At 47.6% G+C, this 24176-nt stretch overlaps 1 protein-coding gene across 3 annotated transcripts; it reads right to left on the minus strand.

Moving 5' to 3' along the window:
* Positions 1–708: 708 nt before the first annotated feature.
* OSR2 (odd-skipped related transciption factor 2) lies at positions 709–10619 on the minus strand. Of its 3 annotated transcripts, XM_032248224.1 has the most exons (5): positions 7887–8114; positions 7269–7381; positions 3189–3957; positions 2051–2150; positions 709–1287 (listed from the first exon to the last, which is right to left on the minus strand). In XM_032248224.1, the coding sequence occupies exons 3-5, from the start codon at positions 3842–3844 to the stop codon at positions 1105–1107; spliced, it is 939 nt and encodes a 312-aa protein (XP_032104115.1). In that variant the 5' UTR covers positions 3845–3957; positions 7269–7381; positions 7887–8114; the 3' UTR covers positions 709–1104. The 3 variants fall into 3 exon arrangements, with proteins under 3 accessions (XP_032104115.1, XP_032104106.1, XP_032104112.1); XM_032248215.1 differs by lacking the exon at positions 7269–7381 and having other exon boundaries at positions 7887–10619; XM_032248221.1 differs by lacking the exon at positions 7269–7381 and having other exon boundaries at positions 711–1205; positions 7887–10619.
* Between the last annotated feature and the right edge of the window lie 13557 nt (positions 10620–24176).

The following is a 24176-nucleotide window of genomic DNA, read 5'->3' on the forward strand; positions in this document are numbered from 1 at the left end:
GATGGAAACTTTGCTGGTAACCTCAGTTTGCTTTGCAGAGAAATCCTAACCTTCTAGAAGAAAGGATCCCCACCCTTGGAAAGAAATATTTTGTGAACATAGCTAAGTGGTTTCTCTTTTCTCCACTTATCTCCCATCTTCTTGAAGGTTGTATCTTCCTGTACACTTCTGTAGGATTTTAGACTTCTCTCCTAAAGGTAGGGTAAAGTCTCTGTCTGTAGTGATAAATCAATAGTGTTCAAAGTCTAATGGTAAGAGAATTTGCCCATCATAAACTGTAACAATAGGCCAAGGGCTTTTCAAAAATGAAGTGGCAAGAAGCTCTCACCTCTTCTATGCTTCCTTCTTCTTCCCATGCTGTGCTTTCAAGTGGGACAACCATGAAAGTTGCATGTTATATTAAGATATTGCATTTATCTGAAGGAATGATACACAAGGAATCAAAATAAACAAAAGGGGATTAAATCTCAGGGGCATCAATGTTTTAATATCTTTGAAAAACAAAGAAACAGCCCAATTCTCTAATTCTAAAATGCCACCATACAAAAAGGGAAGGGCTGAAGTTGCAGAATAAGAATTCCAAGAAATCCTATTTTTTAAACCTAGGGATAAAGAATGGCTTTTAGTATTGAATTCTACAGAGGCAGCCCACTCTTCCAGAATCTAGAGGAAAAACAGAATTGAAATAGCAAGACACCTTTGCAGGAGTGTTGAAACAAACAAGAAAAACTTTTATTTTGGAAATACAGTCTTTAAAGATAAAATTTGGCTTCCATTTTCCATATCTAGGTGCATCCGACAAGATACAAAAACAAACAAAACAACAAAACAAAGGCCCACAACATTATGTACAGAGCTCTAAAATGAGCTGTGAATATCTACAAGAAACTAGCATATACTCTTTGTGAAAGGATGTAGTGTGTGGCTTTCTACAGTTCTCAGTCCCCCAGAAGAAGAGTTATCTCCCTGGAGCTGCAGGTGCGGCTGCAGCAAGGGAAGAGCTGGGGTCAGTGAAGGGCTAGGGGTGCGACCCCCCTGGTAGGAGACGTGGAGAGGTGTCTGGGGAGGGGAGCAGCGGCGGCACGGGACAGATCCTGGGCTTCTCTAGAAGTCCTGCCGCGGGGTGTGAGTCAGGCTGTGCCGCCGCAGATCACAGTTTCGCCTGAACACTTTGCCGCACTGCTCGCAGCTGTAGGGCTTGATGTCTGTATGGGTGAGAAGGTGAGTTTTCAGATTACTTCTCTGATTAAAGGTTCTTCCACATGTGGGACATTTGTGTGGAGATTCCTGTTCAGATGTGAAGCAAGCAAAGGATTAATCCTTCACACTACCACTGCACCCTTTTCAATAGCTTCTGTCTTATCGGTATCACAAGCGTTAACATAACACTCGCAAGACAACAAAAGAGGGGACTTGCAGGAACAAATCTGTGCTCCTAATCCTCCAATCATGAAAACACACGTGCAGGCATAAACAGAGGCCGATTACATTGATAACTTCGGAGGCAGACCCGCGGCCACCTCGGTGGGCTTTGTGATTTCCAGCTCTTCACATTTCATCACCATGTCAGAGGCAGGAAAAGTGGGAAGGAAAAACTCTAATCCTCTCTTAAGGAATTACATTCTCCTGGGTAATAAGGCTCCTCTTTGCTGGAAAACTAAACTATTCCTCGATGTCCTGAAAGCTACAAATTATGAGGCTCCTGGGAAAGAGAGAGTATGGGATTTCACCATGCCTCCATTATCAAAATTACTTTTATTTCCTCCTAAACACAAAAGCTTTAAATACAGGGCAGATTGGATGAAAAAAAATTTCTAAAATTAGGATTTATGATAATCAAAGTGGCCTGTTCTTTAAAAAAATTTTAAAAATGCTTTATGTTAAGATTAATTTTACCTATTAAAAAAATTAAGAGGGCTGCTTTACCCCACCTAGAGAACCAATCTAAATAGAGCCTTTTGAGAAACAGATTCTGTCATTGAACACCTTTTGTAAAGCAATAATGATAAAATGAACCAGCCACTCTTTTAAAACAAGAAGGCAAACTTACCTGCATGTGTAAAGTTTTGTGAACTGCTAGAGTTCTGGACTGACAAAATCCTTTCCCACACTCCTGACATTTGAAGGGTTTTTCTTTGGAATGGATATACCTGCAAATTAATATAAGGTTTCATTGAAATAACTTTACCCCGATGGTGAAGTTACTTTTAACAATTACCCAAAAGTCATGGAAGAACAAAAGAAACAAGATTTTCATTTATGTTTTAAGATTTTTTTTCCCTATGTAATTCAGTTTATGGTTAACCTCAACTAACAGATTCTCTTCAAAATATTCACCAGCCCGCAGGGCTTTATCTACACTTGATCGCCCTCTCTGGCATATTCTGGAGTTCGAAATCCCTCCGAATGAGACTTTCTTGGCCTCCATGGTTTTCTCTGGGATTTAAACTGGCCAAATCGTAAGGCTGAGTTTAGAGGTGCTAATTTTAGTGAATCCCTTAACAGCCTTGGAGGGTGGGTACGGAAGTTTCATCTCCGAAGAACAGCAGGTAGAGTCCAGAAGAGATCCCCTAAAAAGATCTCCCCCATTCCTGAGAAGTTTTACCCAATGACAACACTAACATTATTGTGTCTTCAATTGCCTTGTATTAATGCAGAGTTTAAGGTCGTGGAAGGGATGTGGGAGCTGTTTATAAATTCGGTGACCTCAAGACCCCCCCACAACCCACAAATACAGCTTAAAAGAAGGGTTCCCCTTGCAGGCTCAGGGGCGCACCTGGTGGGGGGGCTTGAGGCAGGGGAGTGGTGAGGGGAGGGAGTAAACCCCACAAAGTTGGCCGGAAGGCAGCCTGAACCGGTACCCCAGGGTCCCTCGGTTCTTCCTGCACCACTCCCCACAGCACCAGGAGGAGAGAGGATAACCCTCCCAAGACTAAGGCCCCACCGGAATGTTCCTCCCCAAGACTGAGGAAAGGCCCTCCCTCATCCCAAACAAGAACACAGCCGGCGCAGGGTGCTGGGGAAAAGGGTAGATATTGGGAGTTAGCTGAACCGGGCTGGGGAGCGTGTTTGAGGGCGTATTCTAGATCACAGGGGATTATGACGATACTTGGAATGTCTATCAGGACTCAGTGTGTCCAGGACAAATTCGCTTTCTCTCTCCCTGCCATCTTCCTTGCCCGCCTCACCTGTGATCCCGCAGGTGATCTTGCCTCCGGAATGCCTTGTGGCAGATGTCACACGTGTACGGCCTCTCGTCCGTGTGGGTCCTCTCATGGATGAGCAAATTGTAGGATTTGGTAAAGTGTCTGCCGCAAAACTTGCAGATAAACTCTTTTTTCGTTTTGGAGGGCAACCTCCCTCGAGAGGGCTTTCTGTCCGGAGTCAATTTACTGAGGCCTGAGATGGGGCTACCCAGCCCCGGACTCAGCTTGGTCAGGTCTCCCATCTTAGGAGGATCCTCTTGCGTGGCAGCCACTGCCAAGTTGGCAAAGTCAAAACGGGGCCGGTCCTTGTGCAGGGCTGGGAGGACGTGGGCAATGGCCCCCTGTTTCGGGTGAAATAGGTGGGTGGTAAAAGGCAGGGCCGGGAAGGGGAAGCGCGCATCCACAAGCCCCTGCGCCGCCGCCATCTCCGTGATGGTGGAGCGGGTGATCTCGTGCACATTGGGATACCCCAGCGTCCAGTGGTTCATGTGCATGGTCTGCACCGCGCTGAGACCGTACAGGCCCTGCAGGTGGTCCACCGCAGCCGGGAAGGTGTTCACGGCCTGCAGGAAGGAGTAATTGGTGAGCTGCAGCGACGGGTGGAGTGGGATGGGCGCTGGCAGGGCCTTGCTCCCCATTTTCCGGGATGCTGGGGAGCTGAAGGGACTACTCCTTTCTTCCAGGACTCAGAGGCGGGAGGGCTTGGGGCTCCGGCAAAAACCCAGTGAGACAACAGCACGTAGACAAATCTCTAAAAACGACAGGGAAGAGAGGAAAAGATCGTGAGTATAATTCAAAGCTGCTCCTTCTGCCCTTTGGCACCCGCGTAGGTTACCACACCTAAGTCTCACTCCCTACCAGACTCCAAGACCCCCGAAAGAAGCAGTGAGGGGACCGTGTAGCACCTGCTCAAATCCACGTGCAGATCAGCCCTGGGCCGGGGCAAGAAGTGCTCTGCGGGTGAGCAACCCTTCTGGGCGCCCAGAGGAAAGAAGGTCAGATTCGGACTCTGGGGAGGCACAGAGCGGAAGACTCCTCAGTACCAGGAAAACGAAAGGCGGACACTGAGGCAGCACCCAGCCCAGCCCACCCTACCCTCCCGAAGCCGGTCAGGCGAAGCTCAGACAACTGCAACGCCAATACTGGCAGGCCAGGGCGAACCTCTGTCGCTGCTGCCGCTCTGAGCTCCGGGGAACGATAGGTTGACTGGTGGATCCTGTATCCCCTGCGCTGCGCTGCTGCCGCAGCGCCCTGCAACCGCCTTTCCCGCGTTTACCCCGGACGGCACCTGGCGTGGGAGAGCGCAGCCAGCGCGCTCCATCCTCCAGGGCCCGTCTCGCCCCACACTGACCTCAGAGGTTTTCTTTTCCCTTCCTTTGCCCTCAGTCCCATTTATCAGCGGTGACAGGCCACAGGAAAGAAAAGTGACACCTCATGGCCTGGATTCGGCCTAGAATCGCCCCCTCCTCCTATCCAGGGGCTCTCCTCCCAACCCCCCACCAAGATCCCTTCCAGATGATTTAGGCTCTCAAGGCGTGGGGTGGCAGCGGAGAACGTCCCTGAGGCCGAAATCCCTTTTCCCAGGCTGCTCTTGAACTGCTTCTCAGTCTGGTACCGAGGAGAGACAGACGAGAGGACCGAGAGAGGAGAGAGGACGCTCTGCGGAGGGTGAAGAAAGACGCTGCAGGGGAGCCCTCAGTAGGCCAGGCACAGGGTGGTCCTGCCGGCCTGCAGAAACCTAATCTGTCGACCTGGAGGTGAGTGTGGATGCGCTCCCACCACCAGGATGCCCTGTCTGAGGTCTGCGGCCTGGGCCTAAGCATGGCGCTCCCCTATCCCCGTGCTCCCAAAGGCAACACAGGTCCGATTTCAGACCCACGTTCTCCGGGAGCACCTCTCCTGCCTTCACGGTGGGCCCACCTTCTCCCACTGCCAGCCCCTTTTTAGAAAGGGATTCTGCCAGCTCGTGGGACCAGGGCCTTCCCTCTGAGGGCGGCCCCCCAGGTGTAGGAGTCAGAGCTAAGCACTTGTCCTGGAGAGGGGCAACCCAGCCACTCTGGGCTAACAACTGCCAGGCCTGGCGTTTGAACCCAGCGGGAAGGCAGAAGATTCCAGCCTTCCCTTCCCACCTAAACCCTTCTGGCGCTTGATTTGTCCTCTGCAGCGCCTTGTGAAATAATGCCCGCGGTTCCATCTGTGAGCCGACTTAGGGGGCTACACTAATGACAGAGTGCTCTGGCAAGGCACGATCTGGCTGCCTCCGCGGGGCCCACACCTTCCTCTGTTTGGAAGGGCTTGGAGACAGAGATTTATTAACGAATCGCTTCGGCTGGGTGGTATGCGGTCTGGGAGTTTAAGCTAGGAGTTAATGAGAGGTGTGTAACAGTCAGAGGGTCTCAGACCATTCAACCACAACTGCAAACCCCCATTAGTAATCAGCTTTCCCACCACAAATCACGATTCATTTTTGCTCCGCGGCAACTCTCGAGTCCTCTCTCAGAAAGGCAGGAAAAAAGGATTCTACTAACATTCTTGATAATCTATCTGATTATTTCCTTTTTAATTAAAAATAATAAATTACACCTTTATTTCCTTCTCTTTGCGTAATGAGGATTTTCCAGAGATTCAAAATATTATTTTTCCCTTAGTGTTGAAAAGTAGCCTCTCTCTCATAGAGAGGAAACCGAAATTATTATTTGGGTGTATTCCCAGACTAGATTTCTTAGAAATAAATACAGGAGGCAAAGCACTACTCCCACCACAGGATGATGTGTTGGGGGGGTGGGGAGATGTTGGGGGGAGTGGTGTCAGCTAAAGTACTGTTGTGACCTGTGACTTCTATTCCAAATGCACAGTGAACACTGCCATAAAGGTTACACTGCCACAAAGTTCAGTGCCATCTTCTTTTCCTTTTTTTCTGAATGGTTTATAACACAGAAATTAACGACTAGTATAATTCAGGTTCATCTCGGCAAAAAAAAAAAAAAAAGTGCTATTTCATAGGACGTTTTAATTTGCAGGGCAGATAGTTTCTTCACAGAGGAAGGGCAGACCATTGGTCCCTTTAAAATCCTTTTTTAAACAGAACCAACTTAAATATCCACCAGTGGCTCTTGCCACAAATAATTCGGAAGTTTAAATTTCCACACTCCCATTGAGTTGCTGGAAATGTATGTCAAAAGAAGTATTTTAAGTGAATGCAGAGATCCTAAAGTACTTTCGTTTTGTCTAGAGCTGAGCCCTGTAGTTCCCACACTCCCTTTCAGGAAATAACAGCGATCATTGCTGTCATTTCTCCACCATCCCGTTTCAGACCACTGGTTACTTTTAATTTTGGAAGGAAATAACTTAAACCAATGAAGAGGCATGAATATTTTGGTGGAGCTGAGGCTACTTTTCTTTCATCAGTCTTCTTTACAGGAATTTCCAGGCATGTGGAGAAACTTTGTAAAATTTAGTTGACTGGCTGTCAACAAGGGAGATGTGTACACAGTTCAGTGAAGCTTTCAAAACATTGGGAAAAAAAGGTAAGAAGTAACTTGATAAGGAGTTTTGCTCTTTGGTAATGGTATTATTACATTGAATTATCTAAAAAGAATATACAGTCAGGGTTCATCTGCTAAACCTGTGCATCTGTATCTGAAATAAATGATTGATGGTTGGATAGGCTCGCTGAATTTCAGCTCAAACCACAACCGAATTTTACATAAATCAGAGAGCTATAGACTAAGTAGATCTAAGGAGATATTAAAAAGAAAAAAAATTGTTTAAGGCCAGACTGTATCAGGTGAATCGAGAAATGGCTGCGAAGTTCCTGCCCCTTCAAAGCGCCTCTGCCTTCCCAAGGAGTTAATTAAATTAAGATGCCTTCCGCATAATCTGGGTTCTGTTTCTCTCTGCTCCCCTTGCTCCCCCAGTGTAATTTTCTTGTTCTGTGCTCAGGACTGGTTTGTTTAGCAGAGAAAGTGGCTGTCTGCGCCCTTTAGCTTCGGGAAATGCCAGCCCCCTTTTGTTCTCTGCTAACAGGTAGGAAGACAGATCCAGGGCTCCCTCGACAAACACCTTTTCCTCGCTCCTTCTTCGGACAACTGCAACTCCTTTCTCACTTGCCGTTTCCCGGGAATCCGAGCGTTTAGGCCCCTGGTGAGTTTGCTTTTGGCCCCCGTCTGTCAGGACTGGAAAGTGGAAGGAAAATTTAAAAACCAGCAAAAGGTTGACGAATTACCGAGGACTGAACTATTTCACTCTGGAAACGCTCCTTCAGCGTCTCTGGCTGGGCAGGCACTGTGTGTCCGGGCCTGTCCACGCTGCGCTGCCGCGGCTGCCCTGGGACAGGTCGACCCGGGCTTGCTAGGGCAGAGCCAGAAACACCATGGGGTTGTGGGGCTTGATCTCAGTGTACGTCGACCAGCTTATATAAGAAGTCTTGCTGACTGCTTAAATATTCCAAAACAAAACTAAGAAACAGTACGTAGAAGTGTGTGTGATTGGGTGTTAGCTGGGAGTCGCGTGCCAGGGACCAAGGAAGAGAGAAATGCAGTGCCCTGGGATTGCATCCCTATGATCTATTTTCACATCTGAACTTGGGGCACACCAGATCGAGAATCTGAACGCCTCTTGCACCCCCAAACCCTTCCTTCCAAAGGGCGGCTACAGCCCCTTCCCAGAGCGGACACTCACCTCCGGGAGAAAGGTCTGCTTGGGCAGCCCGGCTCAGACCTGGTCCAGGCAGCGAGGCGCACAGCTTGGAAAGATCACCGAGTCCACGTCTGGCAAACTTCTTTTCCCGCGCGGAGCGGCGGGAGTCGCGGACATGATCTGGAGGACCGCGAGCAGCGAAAGCGAGAGCGGATCCACGTCTTCGTCTGTGAACGCCGACTATGTAAAGGCCCGGGGTGCTTGGAGCGGGCGCTCAGCGCTCGCCCAGAACCCCGCGCCTCGGCGAGCCTCTCGCTGCCGACTTCGAATGAGGTTGGAGACCGCAGCCTTGCAGGGCCATCACCCTCCAGCAGCAAGCGCGCCGAGCTCCGTCCCCGCCCGCGTCCCTCCCCAGGCTGCCCCGGGCTGGGAGTCGTGGGCTTTAGTAGCGGCCCCGCCTCCCCTTCGGGCCGGCGTCCCGCCGCCGCGCGGGGCCCTAAGCGCCCTAGCTCCGCCTTCGCGCCCGGCGTCTGCTAATGGTCCACTCTGTTTACTTGTGTTTGGATAGCAACTGAGTCTTAAAGGCACAGGTTTGCTTGAGATTTCCCTGTTACAGAGACGCAGTTGTAGGTGACTCAGTTCAAAACTCACACAAAACACAAAGCCCACCCCCTTCCTTCTCATACTTTTCCTCATACTGTTAGAAACTCAACTACTGCTTCTCTGCCTCTCAAAGACCCTGCAGAGAAACCCAAAGGACATTTAGTTGTTTTATTTGGTGCGCTCGCCGGCTTAATTTGCACATCTTAACATATTCAATACAACTACCTTCTTCGTAGAGTGAAATCAATCAGTTCTAGACTGTATTCTCCAACACAAATCACTCTTTCCCCGGTTTTAAACAGCTTTGTACATACTTTTGGTCAATTATGACTACATGTGTAGTCTGCTTTCGCCTGCTGTTTTCTAAACGAAATTTGTTTATAGAGGTGACAATTGACTAATTTAGTAATTATTGCAAAGACGTGTGGAATGCCCCAGGAGAAATTTCTTCCAATATTTAAGCTTTAAGCAGCAAATGTTCATTTCATATGCAGTAAGCTAACTTGGTTAAAGGAGTGGGCATCTGCAACCCATTGGCAAACAATAAAGAATCCATCTGGAATGGGTGAAGAACAATCATTTTTAAAATTTAGAAAAATGCGATTCTAGTTTTTCAAAACATTCACATCTTCATTCCCAGCAAAAATTGAGTTCACTGTTCAGTCGCCAGGAAAGTTAATCGAATTCAACGTACAGTGATACATTTTTCAAGTTCTTCTAAAGGTTTGGTCTTGTGTGAGTGAACCTGCAGAAGGCACCTCAACCACTCTGGAATGGGGGTGACCGAGTGACAGGAAGGAAATGATACACAGCCATTTTAAGCAGCTTCTTTTCAGATGAAATCTGTGTGATAAAACTAAGCAAAAACGCCCTTCGTCCCAGACGAGTCGCCAGAGTGGATTTGCGTTACCCCCACGGCAAGCCCGCACTTTGAGGAACTAGATCTTCAACCAAGAGGCTGTACAATTCAAAAGTGTTCCGTCGAAAGATGGTTTGGGATGAGACTCCCCAAAGGACAATTTTTAAAAATCTCCATCGTGCGGGGAAGTAGACAAATATAAGCAGAGGCTAAAAACAGTCAAAAGGCTAAGCAGTAATTGGGGAATCAGGCAGAAGCTCCCAGATATATTTTATTAAGATAAAAATCTTCCTATTTTATTTATGCCGAGGTGGAGAGAATTTTTCGTTCCTTTGGTAAAGCATAAACAGGGGTCGCAGATCTTTTTTTCTGTCTTTCCCATTTTAAGTTCGCAAAGATTAAAAAGTGAGCTTGAAACGGAGAGCCGAGTGTTTAATATCCTACAGTACTTAACTGCTTCAAAGTAGATTTGACACACAGAACGGAAGCAGCAGAATGCCTAAGCATTTAGATTTTTTTTTTTTTTTTAATGTTTTCCCTGGTGGGTCCCATAGGGGTGCTTTCATTCTAGAGCTCAGTCCTGAGCCTCAGCTGCGGGATACCTGCGGTCCCCTCTCTCCAACTGCTTCATTCCTCCCGCAGCTTTTCTCAATTTGGGAGAGTTGGAGGGAGCGTTCTCTTCTTTCACACTCCCCAAGTCTCAGGGGTGGTAACACGAAGAGCGTTTCTGCTCTTCACATTTCCTTTTCATCAAAAGGGAGGCAGCTCCCCAGCAGCGGGCTTCACACCTTTCCCGCCCTTAAGTGTGTGTACGTTGGTTGCGGAACCGTTTGGTTTTCCCGAGGGATAGACAGAATTTCCAACCACCGACGAGCTGCGCCCTCTTTCCGCAAACTTCCTAACCCCGCGGTTTTTCCATAAATGTGTTTACTTCGTCCCCCAGCCTGCGAAGTTCCAAAATGGAGTCTGGGCCAAGCCGGCTGTCTGGGCACGACTGCGGTCGCTTAAAAGGTAAGGAAGAGACGGTGAGCTCCAGCTTTAGGGGATGCCGCGTGGCCCGGCCGTGCCTCGGCCGCCTGCTGGCTCTGCCGCCTCGAAGGGCAGGTGCGCGCCGGGCGTGGCAAGCGGCCGGGAGGCTTAGAGCGGCTCAGCACGCTCCGCAGGCCCTCCTAGGCCACCTCCGCGCCCACCCCGGGCAGGCCCTTGCGTTTCTCCGGGCTCAGACCCAGCCAGCCCCTCGTCCCGGCCGGCGCCTAGGGCGCAGGCACTGCGGGGCCCACCCAAGAGCAGGACACCCGCCAGGTTCCCCGCCCGCCCCCAGCAGTCCCCGGCGCAGAAGATAGGCCACCGGGCCCACGGGCGAGTAGTGGGGTTCGGATGTGTGAACAGGCAAGTCCCGGAGCCTGCAGTGGCCCAGCTGCGCCCCGGGGGCTGTGTCTCCACGGAGCCGTTCCACTCCCGCCGCGGCGCCGGGGACCTGAGCTGCTGGCTCGCTCTGAAATTTCCGCTGACCCGGTCATCTGCTGTCCTCGAGGCTCTGGGCTTTCGACACCAAGGACGCTTCCAGGGAAACGGCTAAACGACGAGGGGCGCGCGAGCAGTGGCTGCCTGAACCCCGACCGCTGCAAGTTTACGCCCGGGGAGGCCGGGATGAAGGCCAGCGAGAGGAAACGCGGAGGAGGTGGAGGAGGAGCGGGCGCGCGGCGCAGGCCCCGGCCCCCTGCCCCCCTGCCCCCCGCCCCCGGCCCACCCAGGAGGCTCTGCCAGCTAAGCAGCGAGCAGGTGTCAGACACAGACTTCCCTGGAGTTGACTCTCAGCCTCTCCCACTCGTTTTCGGATCCTAGAAATTTTTAATCTTTAAAGAACACATTATGGAAACCTTATATTTTTCCAGGAATCCCAGCCATTCCTTCTTGGGACTCGCCTCCCTTCTCCTCAGCCTGTGCGGGGCTGGGACCTTTCACATTTGAACTTCCCGCACTGTTTGCCGTTTTTCGCCACAACCTGGAGGAATTGGGAGCTCAGCTCTGCTCAGGGTGCCTGCACCCTGGCCCCAGAATAGCAAGGACGCCCGGGGAGCCCAGAGGATAATTGCGTGTTCTGGGCCGAGTTGAGGGTGCGGAGGCAGGGGCAAAAGACTGAGTTGTATCTTTTAAAACAGCGCGTCAGCGCGGGCGCTCTCGGCAGGGCTGACGGAGTTGGGAAAGCGCAGCCGCGGGCTGTAGTGAGCAGCCGGCGGGAAGGGCCGCAGCGCCCCCTGGAGGCACGCTCCGAACTCTGCGTGGCGCGGGCTGAGGTGGCGGCCACCCCGGGGCCACTCGGGTTCGCCCGAGCCCCTTTGCTGCAGAGCCAGAGTCGCGTGCGCGGCAGGGGTCCTGGGAAGAGGGCCTGGGCCTATTATCAGGGCCAATAAGCCACTCCAGCCCCACCGTCGGGGCCATTGTGGGAGCCCCACACGGTGCACCCCGCCTCCAGAGACTTTTCTCCTGGTGGGGTCCTGATACGAATTTTTCAGACCCACGACTCCACTACGGGCTGCCCTGACACCCCCAGAGGAGGTGAAAGACACCCGTTCTGACCTCAGCACAGGGAGTTAGCAGGCGGCCCAGTGCAGGGCGGCGCAGATTCCAAGGCCGGGGACCTTGTCCCCAAGGGAGATGCAGAGGGGTTTCCCAGGGGACCGCGTGTGGACAGGCTGCCCCACTCCCACGGATCACGCGGGGGCCTTCCCGCGTCTTCGAGAGCTGAGGGTCGTTCCTTGATCCAGGCGTCCCGCCACCCCGAGTCAGGCCAGGCCAGCCAGCCGCAGGCACCCGTGGCCAGGCCTTGCCTGTCGACTCTTACCTCGTGGAGAGGGTGAGAAAGGCGTTTGGGGCCCAAGGGCGCTCTCCTGGCCTGCGCCCCTCGCTCTGCTTCATTCCGCAGGAGGCCCCGGCGGGTGCCCTTCCAGCCACCAGCCTGCGAGGCACTGAGTCACCGGGAAGGGGAGCTCTGTGGGGAGGCCGAGCACTGGGTCGCAGGGCAAGTTGCGTGGCCGTGGCCGGGGTGGGCTAGCCTGGGGGCGGACAGTTCCTTGAGCCGCGGTCCAGCCGGGATTTGGATTTCACAGGTGAGGCCCTCGGCTGCCGCAGCGGCTGAGCCCAGAGCCAAGGCCACCCAAGCCACCCGTCAGCCCCTCGCTGGTCGCACTATGCCTCCGCAACCCTGGAGCTTGAGGATGGTCCCGGAACAGGAGGCGGCGGAGGGGCAGACCGGCTGCCGCTCGTGCTGGATACGGCTGGGGCTCCGAGGTCTCCAGGCCCGCACCGCACGCCGGGGGGCGGGAGTCGTCGCGGGCTCCTCGCACGCGCGGCCACACGGCGTGCTTTCACCTTCCAGTGACTCCAGGGAAGGGGATCTCCTGTAGTTTGCCTCGTCTGAGAGAGCCCGGCCCACACCCATGATCCCGCGTCCAAGGCTGCTTCGAATTCATGGTACTTTTCGAACGGAGCGCGTCAGTGTCTGTGACAAGGAAGACCAGGTTTACAGACGACAGCGCAGTGGAGGGCAGGCCCCAGGCGCCTCCGGGGAGGGGGGCTCTGCGCACTGGGCCCCTCTGTGAAGGCTCCAACTGTTCAGGGCTAGACTAGCCCGGCTGTCGTGCTCAACCTGGTTAGAAGACGGATAACAAAAAAGAACATCCTCGGAAAAGACTAGGGCATGGTCTGCAAATCTCTATTTTTATTAGGCTTTCATGTTGTGTGTGTTTTTCAACGCACTTGCCAACGCTTAAACATCGGGAAAATTCAAAGGAAATCTTGATTTCCGATGACCTACGTTCCTACGCGGCAGCGAGTTGGTTGGAGCTGAGGAGCTGTACCCTCCCATCTTCGGACTTCTTTTTAAAAGGCCGGCCTTGGACGTTCCTATTCCCGCTGCAGATTTCGTTTCCCTGGAACGCTGGGATAGGTCCGAGTTATCCTCTAGAGCAGCGGTTCTCAAAGTGTGGTCCAACAGCAGCCGCATCATCTGGAACTTGTTAGAAATGCAAACTCTCTAGCCTCACCTAAGTCAGAAACTAGGAGTGGGGCCGGGCAATCTGTGTTTGAGCAAGCCCTCCGGGTGTTTCTGATGCATGACAAAGTTTGAGAACCACTGACCTAGATCGAATAGACATTGGGGTCCATCACGGGCGGGTGCCATTTATCTTTCCCGTGCATGCTCTCTCTACTGCTCCATCCCTATCTCTTCCCTCTTCCTCCACTAGAGAGAGTGCACGCATAAACGCATCTGCTTTAGGCAGCTTATTCATTAATTCATTCAGTCACTTACTTCTCATTCATCAGACTTTCTAAAGGCACCTCCAAGTACTTGGAAACGTGATGAGGATACCTAGAGGAACAAGGCTCGACCCCTCCCCGCAAGGAATCGGCATAAGATGGTGGGGGGAGCAATGGAGAGAAAGTGTGGGCCGATGTTTGTTGTTAATTAGTATTTTTATCTAAAACTAGATCTGACTACTATTTCAGGAAATGTCACACCTTATTTTACAGTTTCTAACCATTTGGAGCACTTGCCTGCCTGCCTTGTCCATGCCAATGTCATTCTCTTATTTTCATCACATTTTAGAGATTCTGTGTGTCTACTGCACAAACATCCACACACGTCTTGGCACACATTACCTACACCTCGCCTACCCTCTCTGTGTTAAGTCAGAGTGAGTGGCACTAGGGATGAGGGAGTGTCACAATCTGAGAGACCATGGGGTGGGCCAGGGCTCAGAGTCTCTGTGCCCCTGGATTACCCTGATGTTGGGCAGGATGGTCTGAGGACAGCTGGAACTGACTCATATGTTCCCTTCATTCACTTGGTGCACACTAGCTCCCACCCTGCTTCCTGCTGCCCCAAATTGCCTAGCTCTCCACCTTTAGGTGCATCCAGCATTGAAGTCCTGATTTGTCACCTTAAGATAGAATCAAGTCCCTTTGCCTTTTTCTAGGAAGTATAAAAGAGTCTCTCTTCTCCCCCAGCTAAAAATCTTAATGACACTGGCACTTTCTAGTCTTCTTATCCCAAGTCAACTTCCCTTATGATTGTTCACTTTTGTACTTTCTCTCTAGGACTTTCACTTGAACTTCTGTCCTCAGCCAGCCAAAGAACCATCTCCACCGGACCATTTGCTTCCCTCTGGGATTTTCTAGTTTGGGGCAGTGAACAGTAGAAGGTGCTTTGCCTCCCCCAAACCCTGTCTATCTAGAAGCTTCTTGTCATCATCTATTTTCAAGTTTTTCTGTGTTTTTTTTTAAGCTTTCATTTTAGCAAGTCAGTGCATGGAAGCCACTGAAAACACATACAAACAAAAATGAATTTTCATATTGACCATAGTCATAAATTGCACAAAAGTATCCATCATCTCCACTTTGACAAAGAGTTGCCATTTTCAAATGATCTTTTCTTATGGGGATGCTCAAAATATAAAATGAATAGTGGTCAGAAATGTAGTCATCTCTTTACTACCAGTGATCATAGTTCTTTCTTCTTTCTCTCTCTCTCTCTTTCTTTCTTCTTCCTTTCTTTTATTTATTTATTTGTTTTTTTGAGACAGAATCTCACTCTGTCGCCCAGGCTGGAGTGCAGTGGCACAATCTTGGCTCACTGCAACCTCCACCTCCCAGGTTCAAGCAATTCTGCCTCAGCCTCCCAAGTAGCGGGGACTACAGGCACCCACCACCATGCCCAGCTAATTTTTGTATTTTTAGTAGAGATGGGGTTTCACCATGTTGGCCAGGCTGGTCTCAAACTCCTGACCTTGTGATTCACCAGCCTTGGCCTCACAAAGTGCTGGGATTACAGGTGTGAATCACTGCGACTGGCCCAGTGATCCTATTTCTTAACAGAATTTTGCTTCCCAGTGCAGATGGTTTGATATAGTAACATTTGAAGCAGCCAGCCCTTAGGAAACACCAAGGCCTATATTTGAATGCAGATACAAGTTTTAACAAAGGAAAATGTAGTATATCCTTGTAGCTGTTTGCCTATAAATATTCCCCTGAAGGATTACTACACTATTCCTGAATCTAATCCAAGTCAAGCCAACTCTAAAAATCCTGTGAAGTACCAACTCATAAGGCATATACAATTCCTTTTCAATAAATATTTTTGAGTGTCTACTATGTACCAGGTACGAGGCAATTGTGTGAAAATTTGAACTTTGATCCTGACTTGGGGGTGGGAGTGAGGACAAGGAAGGCAGAATTTTAAGGTTGGATTCCCTTGGTTTTGTGAAATCGTTAAAGTATTTGTACTTAATGGCAATCTTTAAAACATTTATTGAATTCTCTCTTAAATTTGTAGCCATTTTTATAAGTCAAGGAGAAAAAATCAGTGTTTAAGCCAGCCCATTTATTAGAAAGTGTATGCCAGCACAGGCTTAACTTCTGGCTTTCCAACTGGAAGACAACATTTTATAATAGTGTTATTTCACTTCATGCCAGGTGATAATTCCACTGTAGATTCCTTGTGATTGCTGACCATAGCTCACTCAAGCTGATTCTCACTTCCTGACTATAAGTAGCCACAGAGAAAAAACAAATCATTCTTCTTCTGGCACCCTTGCTGGAGGCGGAGTAAGGGAAGTGGCAGATGGCTAGATTGGCCCCATCCTTGTAGTTTTTTTGGGAGAATTTGGAGCAGGACCAGCTCAGGTCAAAGTTTCAAAGAATCCAGGCCTACAAGAAGTGATTAGCTCTGTTATCCTTGCCTCTGAGCCCAAAACACAGACAACTTCAATGGATCTGGAGACATACCAGTATGAGAAACCCCCCTCCACTCTCCCCACGTACTATATCACAGTGTCTGCTCACACTGCCTGTCTAAGCCACATGCTTCATTTTTCAGTCACCAAACCCCTCTTCCCATGTCCTTTCTCCCTATACCCTCCCTGGCCCATGCTTGGCAAGCAGGCTTGCCTCCAGAAATCAAATTGGGTGGATGCTATGATGTCAGGACACTAGGCAGCAGCGTTTCTAACGTGTTAGACCACAGTTGCCTTTTTCTTTTTCTGGAAAAGTACACAAAATGCAAGTTGTCTCCCAAGCCGTGAGGCACACATCCAAATGCCCTACGTGGTGGGCCCGCCCAGGCCCAGGAGAGTGTGGAGAACAAGTGTGTCATATGGGTGTGTTCATTAGTCCTGCTCCCCGTCTGTCTCATCCTTAACCACATTCTCTTGACAAGCCATATGGCCTGGGAGTGACCTGGAATATATTAAGGGCATGGCCTTAATATATTTGTAGAACCCTTGCAGAGCAAGGGGGCAATAGCGGAGTACTTTTTTAGACTTGTTAATTCATTTAACATGCACTTATTGAGGATGTTTGTTATGGTAGGCCTCATGATAAGTACTGGGAATGCAATAATGAATTTGGAGCTATGGTCTAGTAGGAAGACGTACACGCAAATAGGCAACTGTGATATAGTATGCATCAGAAAACCTGGATCCAACATCCCCAGTTAATAGCTCTATTATGTTGGGCAAGTCATGTTGCTTGTTGAACCCTCAGTTTCTGAATCTGCAAATTAAGAATATTCTGGGGGTTAAAGAACATGGATGCACATTAATGCTCTTAGTAGTTATGACTTTTTTCTTAACCATTAACATGAACTGACCTTATGTGCACAAAACTATTCCTCCTATCCATGTAAGAAGTTGGAGAGGAGACCAAGGGGATGAAATTTGACTCAATACCTCTTATCTGGTTTCAAGAGTATACCAATTAAGCTGTTGCAACAAATGTTAGAGAAAAAGTTACTCATCTGCTTTGACAGTAAGACTTTTGTCAAGAGAAAATGTCTACATTTTCATTTTTTACTGAAAAGTAGGAATACAGTACCATGCATTATATTTTGTTATAATCTTGTTTTTATTGCAACTATAGAAATACATGAAGTGAATCTATAATTAATAGGTTGTTTTAGGCTTCTAAGTTATTATTTTGGGTGCTATTCTCTAATGGAATAATGATGCAATTAATTTGGGCATGCTATGAGGCTTTAAGGAAGGAAATTGTATTAGAATACAATTGAGCTGTGTGTATCAGAAAATCAAAAATAACATGGGTTTAAACAACAGAGAAGTTGACTTTTCCCACACAAATATAGATAGGCTAGCATCAATATGGTGGATAACTTCTCAATATTCAGGTACTTAGGCTTCTTCTATCATGTGGTTTCACCAACTTCAAGACACGACTCTTACTTTATGGTCCAAGATAGCTGCATTCTGGCCCATAGCAAGAAGGACGGCATGAAGGAGGATAAGCCCCACTTCTAAGGAGACGCCATAGAAACCAGAACCTAGTCACCAGGCATATCTAGTTGCAAGGGACGCTGGAAAAATGCAGTCTTTATTCTGGGTAGCTATGTGCCCAGGTTAAATTCAGACTTCTATTACGAAAGAAAAGGAGAATGGATATAGGGAGACAACCAATAGTCTCAGCCATAGAATGTCTAGACCTTGTGCTTTGTACTTTATATATGTCATCTTTTTTTTTTTTTCTTTTTTGACATGGAGTCTCACTCTGCTGCCCAGGTTGGAGTACAGTGATGCAATCTCAGCTCCCTGAAACCTCTGCCTCCTGGGTTCAAGCCGATTCTCCTGCCTCAGCCTTCTGAGTAGCTGGGATTGCGGGCATGTGCCACTACACCTGGCTGATTTTCGTGTTTTTAGTAGAGATGGGGTTTCACCATGTTGACCAGGCTGGTCTCGAACCCCTGACCTTAGGTGATCCACCCACCTTGGCCTCCCAAAGTGTGAGATTACAGGTGTGAGCCACCGCACCTGGCCTATAGATGTAATCTTATATGTGTTGCACCATAATCACTGTCATTGATTCTAGATAGTTCTCACTGACCCCTTTGCTGCTTTTATGAGTTTTAAGCACTATATACATTGGCAGGATTCTACTTTGGAACCCCTGAGCATATTACTACTACTTGCTCCTTTTTGTTCACTCTCACTTGTGGCTGCTGATATGCAACTTTCTGCTTAAGGTGGGGAGGTGTGAACAAAGAAGGTGGGTTGGACTTGGAAAAAGGAGGTTTTGGGAGCCTGGCTGGGGATTGTTGCGAAAGGCCACTTGTACCATATGGCAGTATTCCCTTTGTCAGATACGTACCTACTAGGTGTCAGGTAGGCCTAGTGACTGAGTCTTCTGCAGCAGTACTTCATTTTTTCCTTGGAAGATGGAATAGGAAATGAGACAAAACAGTACATACTAGTGGAAAAGTCCCTGTATTGAAGCCCTGTATTCTTCCTGGCTCTGCTGCCTTATAAAGCCGACTTGGTCGGCAACTGCTAAAGCCAGGAATGGCCTTTTTATTAATATAACCTCATAGTCAGAGCCTGCAGAAAAAAATGAGCAGCTCAGGTTCCCCAGAGGGGCAGAGCCAAAACTGCAAGCAGACCCCACACACAGCAGGGAAGGCCCTGCTCAGCCAGAGCCCAAGGACAATCTCTAAAAGATAAGTGTGGAGAGACTTAATTACCATTTAAAATTGTCCTGGCCTGACCTCTCTGCTTGGTGGGTTAACTTTGCTTATGAGCCTTGTCCTGTGTTAATACTTACAGGCTCTATTCTCCCTTCCAAGCCTAGAAGTGTATTTAGTAACATGATCTTCCAGGTATAGAGAGAGGGTGGCAGGAAGGGCCTAGGGCTCCCCAGCCTCACCTGGAGTCACTCTTCAGGATGCTGCTTAGCTTGGGGCAAGTTTGAGTATGGAGGTTACATGCAGGGTATTGATGCCAATATATAGGGAGAGGGATTCTTTTCCTGCAGAAACATCTGGAGTGGCACTGAGGACATACTTATACACAATTTACATGAGCCCCAGGGGCTTCCCATGCCTGAGAGAACTGGCTAGATAGTTTCTATTACACATTTATTTCCTTAAAGGGGATATTTTATATTCTACCCTGTAATTCAATTCTTTTGACTCCCCACTCTGCTAAAAAAGAAAAAGAACACAAAGTCCAAACAATTTTTAAAATCTATTTTCCCCCTCCAAATAGTAAATGTGCACAATTTGTGCATATTTACACACATCTGTAAGCTATGGCTTGTTTATACCAGTCCTCACAATATTTTAAAAATAAAGTATAATGTTTTTCAGTCTGTATACAATAGCATTTTCTTTTATCAACCGCCCACATACAAATGTATTTCCCTTCTTTAGGGTGTTAATACATGTCTAAATAGTAATGTACACAACTGATATATAGGAAGGACATGTATGTTTTACAACAAACATACCAAAGAATGTAAAATACTCATGCTGACTCTTTAGAATACAGTACCTAACAACTTGCAGCATTAGAAAAGGCCACCTAACTTGGTCTGACCCTGTTCTATGTGTTGGAGTTAGAGGATTTAGGATCATAGAATGTAGTTTAGAGATGTTATAATCCAGGTCTCTCATTTTACCTATGTGGCCACAGAAGCTCAGGGGGTAACTAATTTTCTCAAACTACCTAACTTCCACAGCACAGAGCTGGGGCTCCTGATTTCAGGCAAAGACTCTTTCTCTTATGACCAGGTAACAGTTTAGATTGAAGCTGGAGTTTGGCTCTGGGAAAAAGCGATGACTTGATCCCAGCAGAGCATTCAGCCATATCAACATATTCAGCCGTATCAAGAGCATCTGAGTACCAGAATTCTATCCAGCCCCAGCTGTCCTCCCAGGGTCTAACTTTTCAAGGTATGGCTGGAGGACCAGGAGCACTGGCCTCACCTGGGGCTGGTTAGAAATGCAGCAGACCTCCTAAATAAGAATCTGAATTTTAACAAGATAGTTCCCTTGGTGGTTTGCCTATAGACTAAATTTGGAAAGAACTGTTCCAGGCCACTGTTCTTCTACTGCCAGATAATTTCCTTAAAAACCTTTTAAATCGCCTTCCTCTGATTCATTAAACACCTGCAATGACTTCCTATTGCTTATCTCTTCCTATTCAAATGTTTTTGGAAGTCCAGTATCAATCTATCTAATAAACCTGGGGGATACTGTTTCCCTGGTCATATACTTGACTTGCTCTAGAGCTAGATCTGAGAATCCAGCTATTGATATTTAAAGACCTCCTTCAGTGACTAGCCTTCCTGGGTCCTTAAATTGGCTGTTTGAGAACTATTGATCCAAAATGTTGCTTAGGAATAACTAAGAACAGATAAATCTTAGAAAATAGCAAGCACTGCTCCCAGCTACCTTGTTTTTCTCAGATGCCAAATCACAAAGACTGTTTTCCTACTGATAGTATTTTCTCTCTTATTTTTTTCTCCCTTTCATTGCCTTCTCACTTGCTCCCGATCTGAGACGATAAATTCTGCATGATTTCCAAATTATCTCTTCCATTTGCCGAGCGAACTATCCTGGAGGCCCATTTAGATCAATTGGAGATCCAGGCATTTTGTTGATCTGGCTTTGATATCTGACTACCAGAATTTCTTTGAAATATCTGGTTCGCTAACTGTAAGTCTCTACTTACCTCAACATTTCATTAAAATCCCTCCCATAACAGTGCTTTGGTCAAAAGGAACAACATTCCTGGAGTGGGAGGGACCATTCATTAGTCAAGTTGAAATCAATTAAGGAGCTCTATTTTTTAGAGTAAAAGAAAGTACATTTAACCACAGTTCCCAGGTCTTACCTTGCACTGACATATCCAGGAAAGGAGATGGTTGTGTATTCCAGAGAGTGTCATCTAGTTCAGCATGACTGTTTTTGTTCTGACAGGGCTCCTCTCTTACAAGGCAATGATTTAGGGCGGGGCCAGGAAGCAAAGTTTTTTGTACTTAATAAAAATGGCTGTTACCAAAAGCCAGTGCCTCTCTTGGCTGTTCACTGTTACCTCATTACAACCGTGATGTTATCTGCTGGGTATCTGGGTTTACCACTGACCACAGCAGAGACTTGGACATCATTTGCTCGAACAATTTTCTTCTCCTCTTCCCTTTGTTAAGTATGTGCATGAGAGATCAGGCTGGAGCAGGCCGGGTGGGCGTAGGAGTAGTTATTCCATGGAGTACAATGTGTACTTTTTCAGCATTGTGCTTATTTCCATAAAGTAGACTTTATGAGCTGTATGCTTGCATTTTTGTTTTCTAACTTATTGTTCTCTATCCTACAATTGTTCTATTAATTTGATAGTATATGGTTTTAGCCAAACATTTGTTCCAAATTCTGCCAGATTAAGGGGAGGTTTCCAGACAAAATGCTGCCCGGGGGCCTTCCTATACAAGCAGGACTACTTCAGCTCATCGCCTGGCCACTGCACCATCTCCTTAGAGGTCTTCAGGAGCGGAGTGGGGTCAATGGTTGGACATGAGCTCAGCTGATTTCAAGGATACCTTGTCTCTTTGTGGCAGGGCAGATCCACAGGCAATTCTGGAACAAGCTCAGTGGCATAAACATGGGTCAGACAGAAGCCATGGGTTAGGAACTTGATCTGAGCGTTGAGAAATGAAGCACAGAAGCTTGTAGGGTCAGCTCCATCCTTCGTGGGCTAAGCATTTTCCTTCAGGCGCTGTGCAGGCCTGTTCTCAGAATGACATTCACATTCCACTCAAGTAGTCTGCTTTTGTAATTCCCTGGAGATTTTCATGAGTATAGAGGTCACTGTCTTTGACAATTAAGCTTTGAACTTAATTCCCAAGATAAATAGAGCAAATCGACACCACTTTGGTTGTAATTTTTCTTGCTTCAAATTCTAAAAGACAACAGTGAACCGGCTGCCAGATTCAGTTGCTGGAAATCCAAGAAACATGGGCATTTTATTTTTTAACCTTTCTAAATGAGGCAATTTAAGGCTGTTAGAAACAACAAAATCCATGTAAATGCCTTAATTCTACAATTTTGCTTGCATTTCTGAGAGGACAGAGAATCATTGTTTCTATTTTTTTTTTAAGCTACATAAGTAGTGGTTTCTTTTAAAACTGGAATGATAGAGGGGTTATAATCTTTTTAATTCAGACCTTGCAGCAGAAAAGCTGGATTTACTTGTGAACTGTATTATTCAGTAACACACTCTGCATGGAACAGGGAAAGTAAATAACTGAACACATACTTTATAATTACACACGGGAGGAATTCAAAGCTACAGTGCAGGGAATGGAGTTTTGGGGGCCTGGGGCGGCAGCTGCAGTTTCTGGCTTCTCCCTCCCTACATGCTGAGGGCCTGAGAGAGAACAGGAACCTGGAGTTCCCAGTAGGCCCCCCATTACCCCCACAACTGCTTCCCCCTCCTCCCCAGGGTAGTGAGGGAGTTGAGATGAAGGATTTGTCACTCTAGGCCTCAGCTTACAGGAACATAATTAAGATTTACAGAACAAATTGTGAGCCCAGGCAGGGACTCTAGAGATTTACTACACCATTTCCTATATGGTGTTCAGGATACCTCAAGATCTTAATAATTTTGAGGAAAAAAGATTCCATTGTCAAGTAAGTTTGAGAAAGGTTATATATTGGAGAATCAAAGTGTAGATTAGTACAACCAAGGCTCTGAGAAGGCCTACGGTTAAGACATGTGTTTAATCCAGTCTTCTTTACACCTATTTGATTTCTAAAGTTTCTTTAGCTACAAAGTTCTGAAGGTTCTTGTTGACCAAGCACTTTCTGCTTTTCAAGCGAGTTTGTAGGAAGACAGAGAAAATCATGATAATTAATTCAGATTTAAAAAATAAGATTATAACACACTGAAAAATAGGGATATAATTATTTTCATTGTCAAGGGAGACCAAGAGGCTAGCACAATTTAATTGTACTAACCTGATTTTTATTCCTTTATTTGTTTATTTATGACAGGTTCTGGCTCTGTCGCCCAGGCTGGAGTACAGTAGTGTGATCTTGGCTCACAGCAACCTCAGCCTCCTGGTCTCAAGTGATCCTGCCATCTTAGCCTCCTGAGTAGCTGGGACTACAGCTGTGTGCCAGGACTATAGCTGTGCGCCATCACACTCAGCTAATTTTTTGCAGAGATGGGATTTCGCCACTTTCCCTGGGCTGGTCTAGAACTCCTGAGCTCAAGCAATCCCCCTCCTCGCCCTCCCAAAGTGCTGGATTACAGGTGTGAGACAGCACATCCAGCCTCCCAACCTGATCTTTGAATCACAGCACTGTTACTCATCAGCTGTGTAACTCTTGGCATTCATTTGCCTTAGTTTCTCAGGGTGTTTTTGTTTTGTTTTGCTTTGTTTTTTTGAGATGGAGTTTTGCTCTTATTGCCGAGGCTAGAGTGCAATGGCATGGTCTCGGCTCACTGCAACCTCTGCCTCCTGGGTTTAAGCAATTCTCCTGCCTGAGCCTCCCAAGTAGCTGGGATTACAGGCTTCCACCACGAAGCCTGGCTAATTTTTGTATTTTTAGTAGAGACAGGGTTTCAGCATGTTGGCCAGGCGGGTCTCCAACTCCTGACCTCAGGTGATCCACCTGCCTTGGTATCCCAAAGTGCTAGGATTACAACCATGAGCCACCATGCCTGGCCTGTTTCTCAAGTTTTGACCTTTGAATTAAAAATCTTTTCCAGCTCAACCCTTGTCCATGTGTGAGAATATCAACTGGAACTTCTTTCAGTAGTCCATACAGTTGTTAAAGCCCTCCTCATTCATTTTCACCACAGAACCTGTTATCAGATTTAGAAATTACTTTCTGGTCCAAGAAGCCAGTTTTGCAGGAATTATTTCAAAGTAAAGAATCTGTGCTTCCTTTTGGGAGAATCAGCAACTTATTATAATTTTTTTAATTGGAAAGGTAATAACAGTGTTGTAGAATATTTGGAAAACCAAGAAGAGAAGGAAAGAATGGTGCTTGGTCAATGAGCACTTATTACATGCCAGATACAGCT

Source organism: Sapajus apella, unplaced genomic scaffold (genome assembly GCF_009761245.1).
Source record: "Sapajus apella isolate SASKATOON/1434 unplaced genomic scaffold, GSC_monkey_1.0 scaffold3, whole genome shotgun sequence".
In the NCBI taxonomy this organism is placed as follows: domain Eukaryota; kingdom Metazoa; phylum Chordata; class Mammalia; order Primates; family Cebidae; genus Sapajus; species Sapajus apella.

Excerpts from the sequence above, each read along its gene's own strand:
- OSR2 (XM_032248215.1), bottom strand. The coding sequence starts at position 3,844 with ATGGGGAGCAAGGCCCTGCCAGCGCCCATCCCACTCCACCCGTCGCTG. Across the intron at positions 2,151-3,188 it reads GATCACCTGCGGGATCACAG|GTATATCCATTCCAAAGAAA; the intron begins GTGAGGCGGGCA and ends ATTAATTTGCAG. Across the intron at positions 1,288-2,050 it reads ACAAAACTTTACACATGCAG|GAATCTCCACACAAATGTCC; the intron begins GTAAGTTTGCCT and ends ACATCTGAACAG.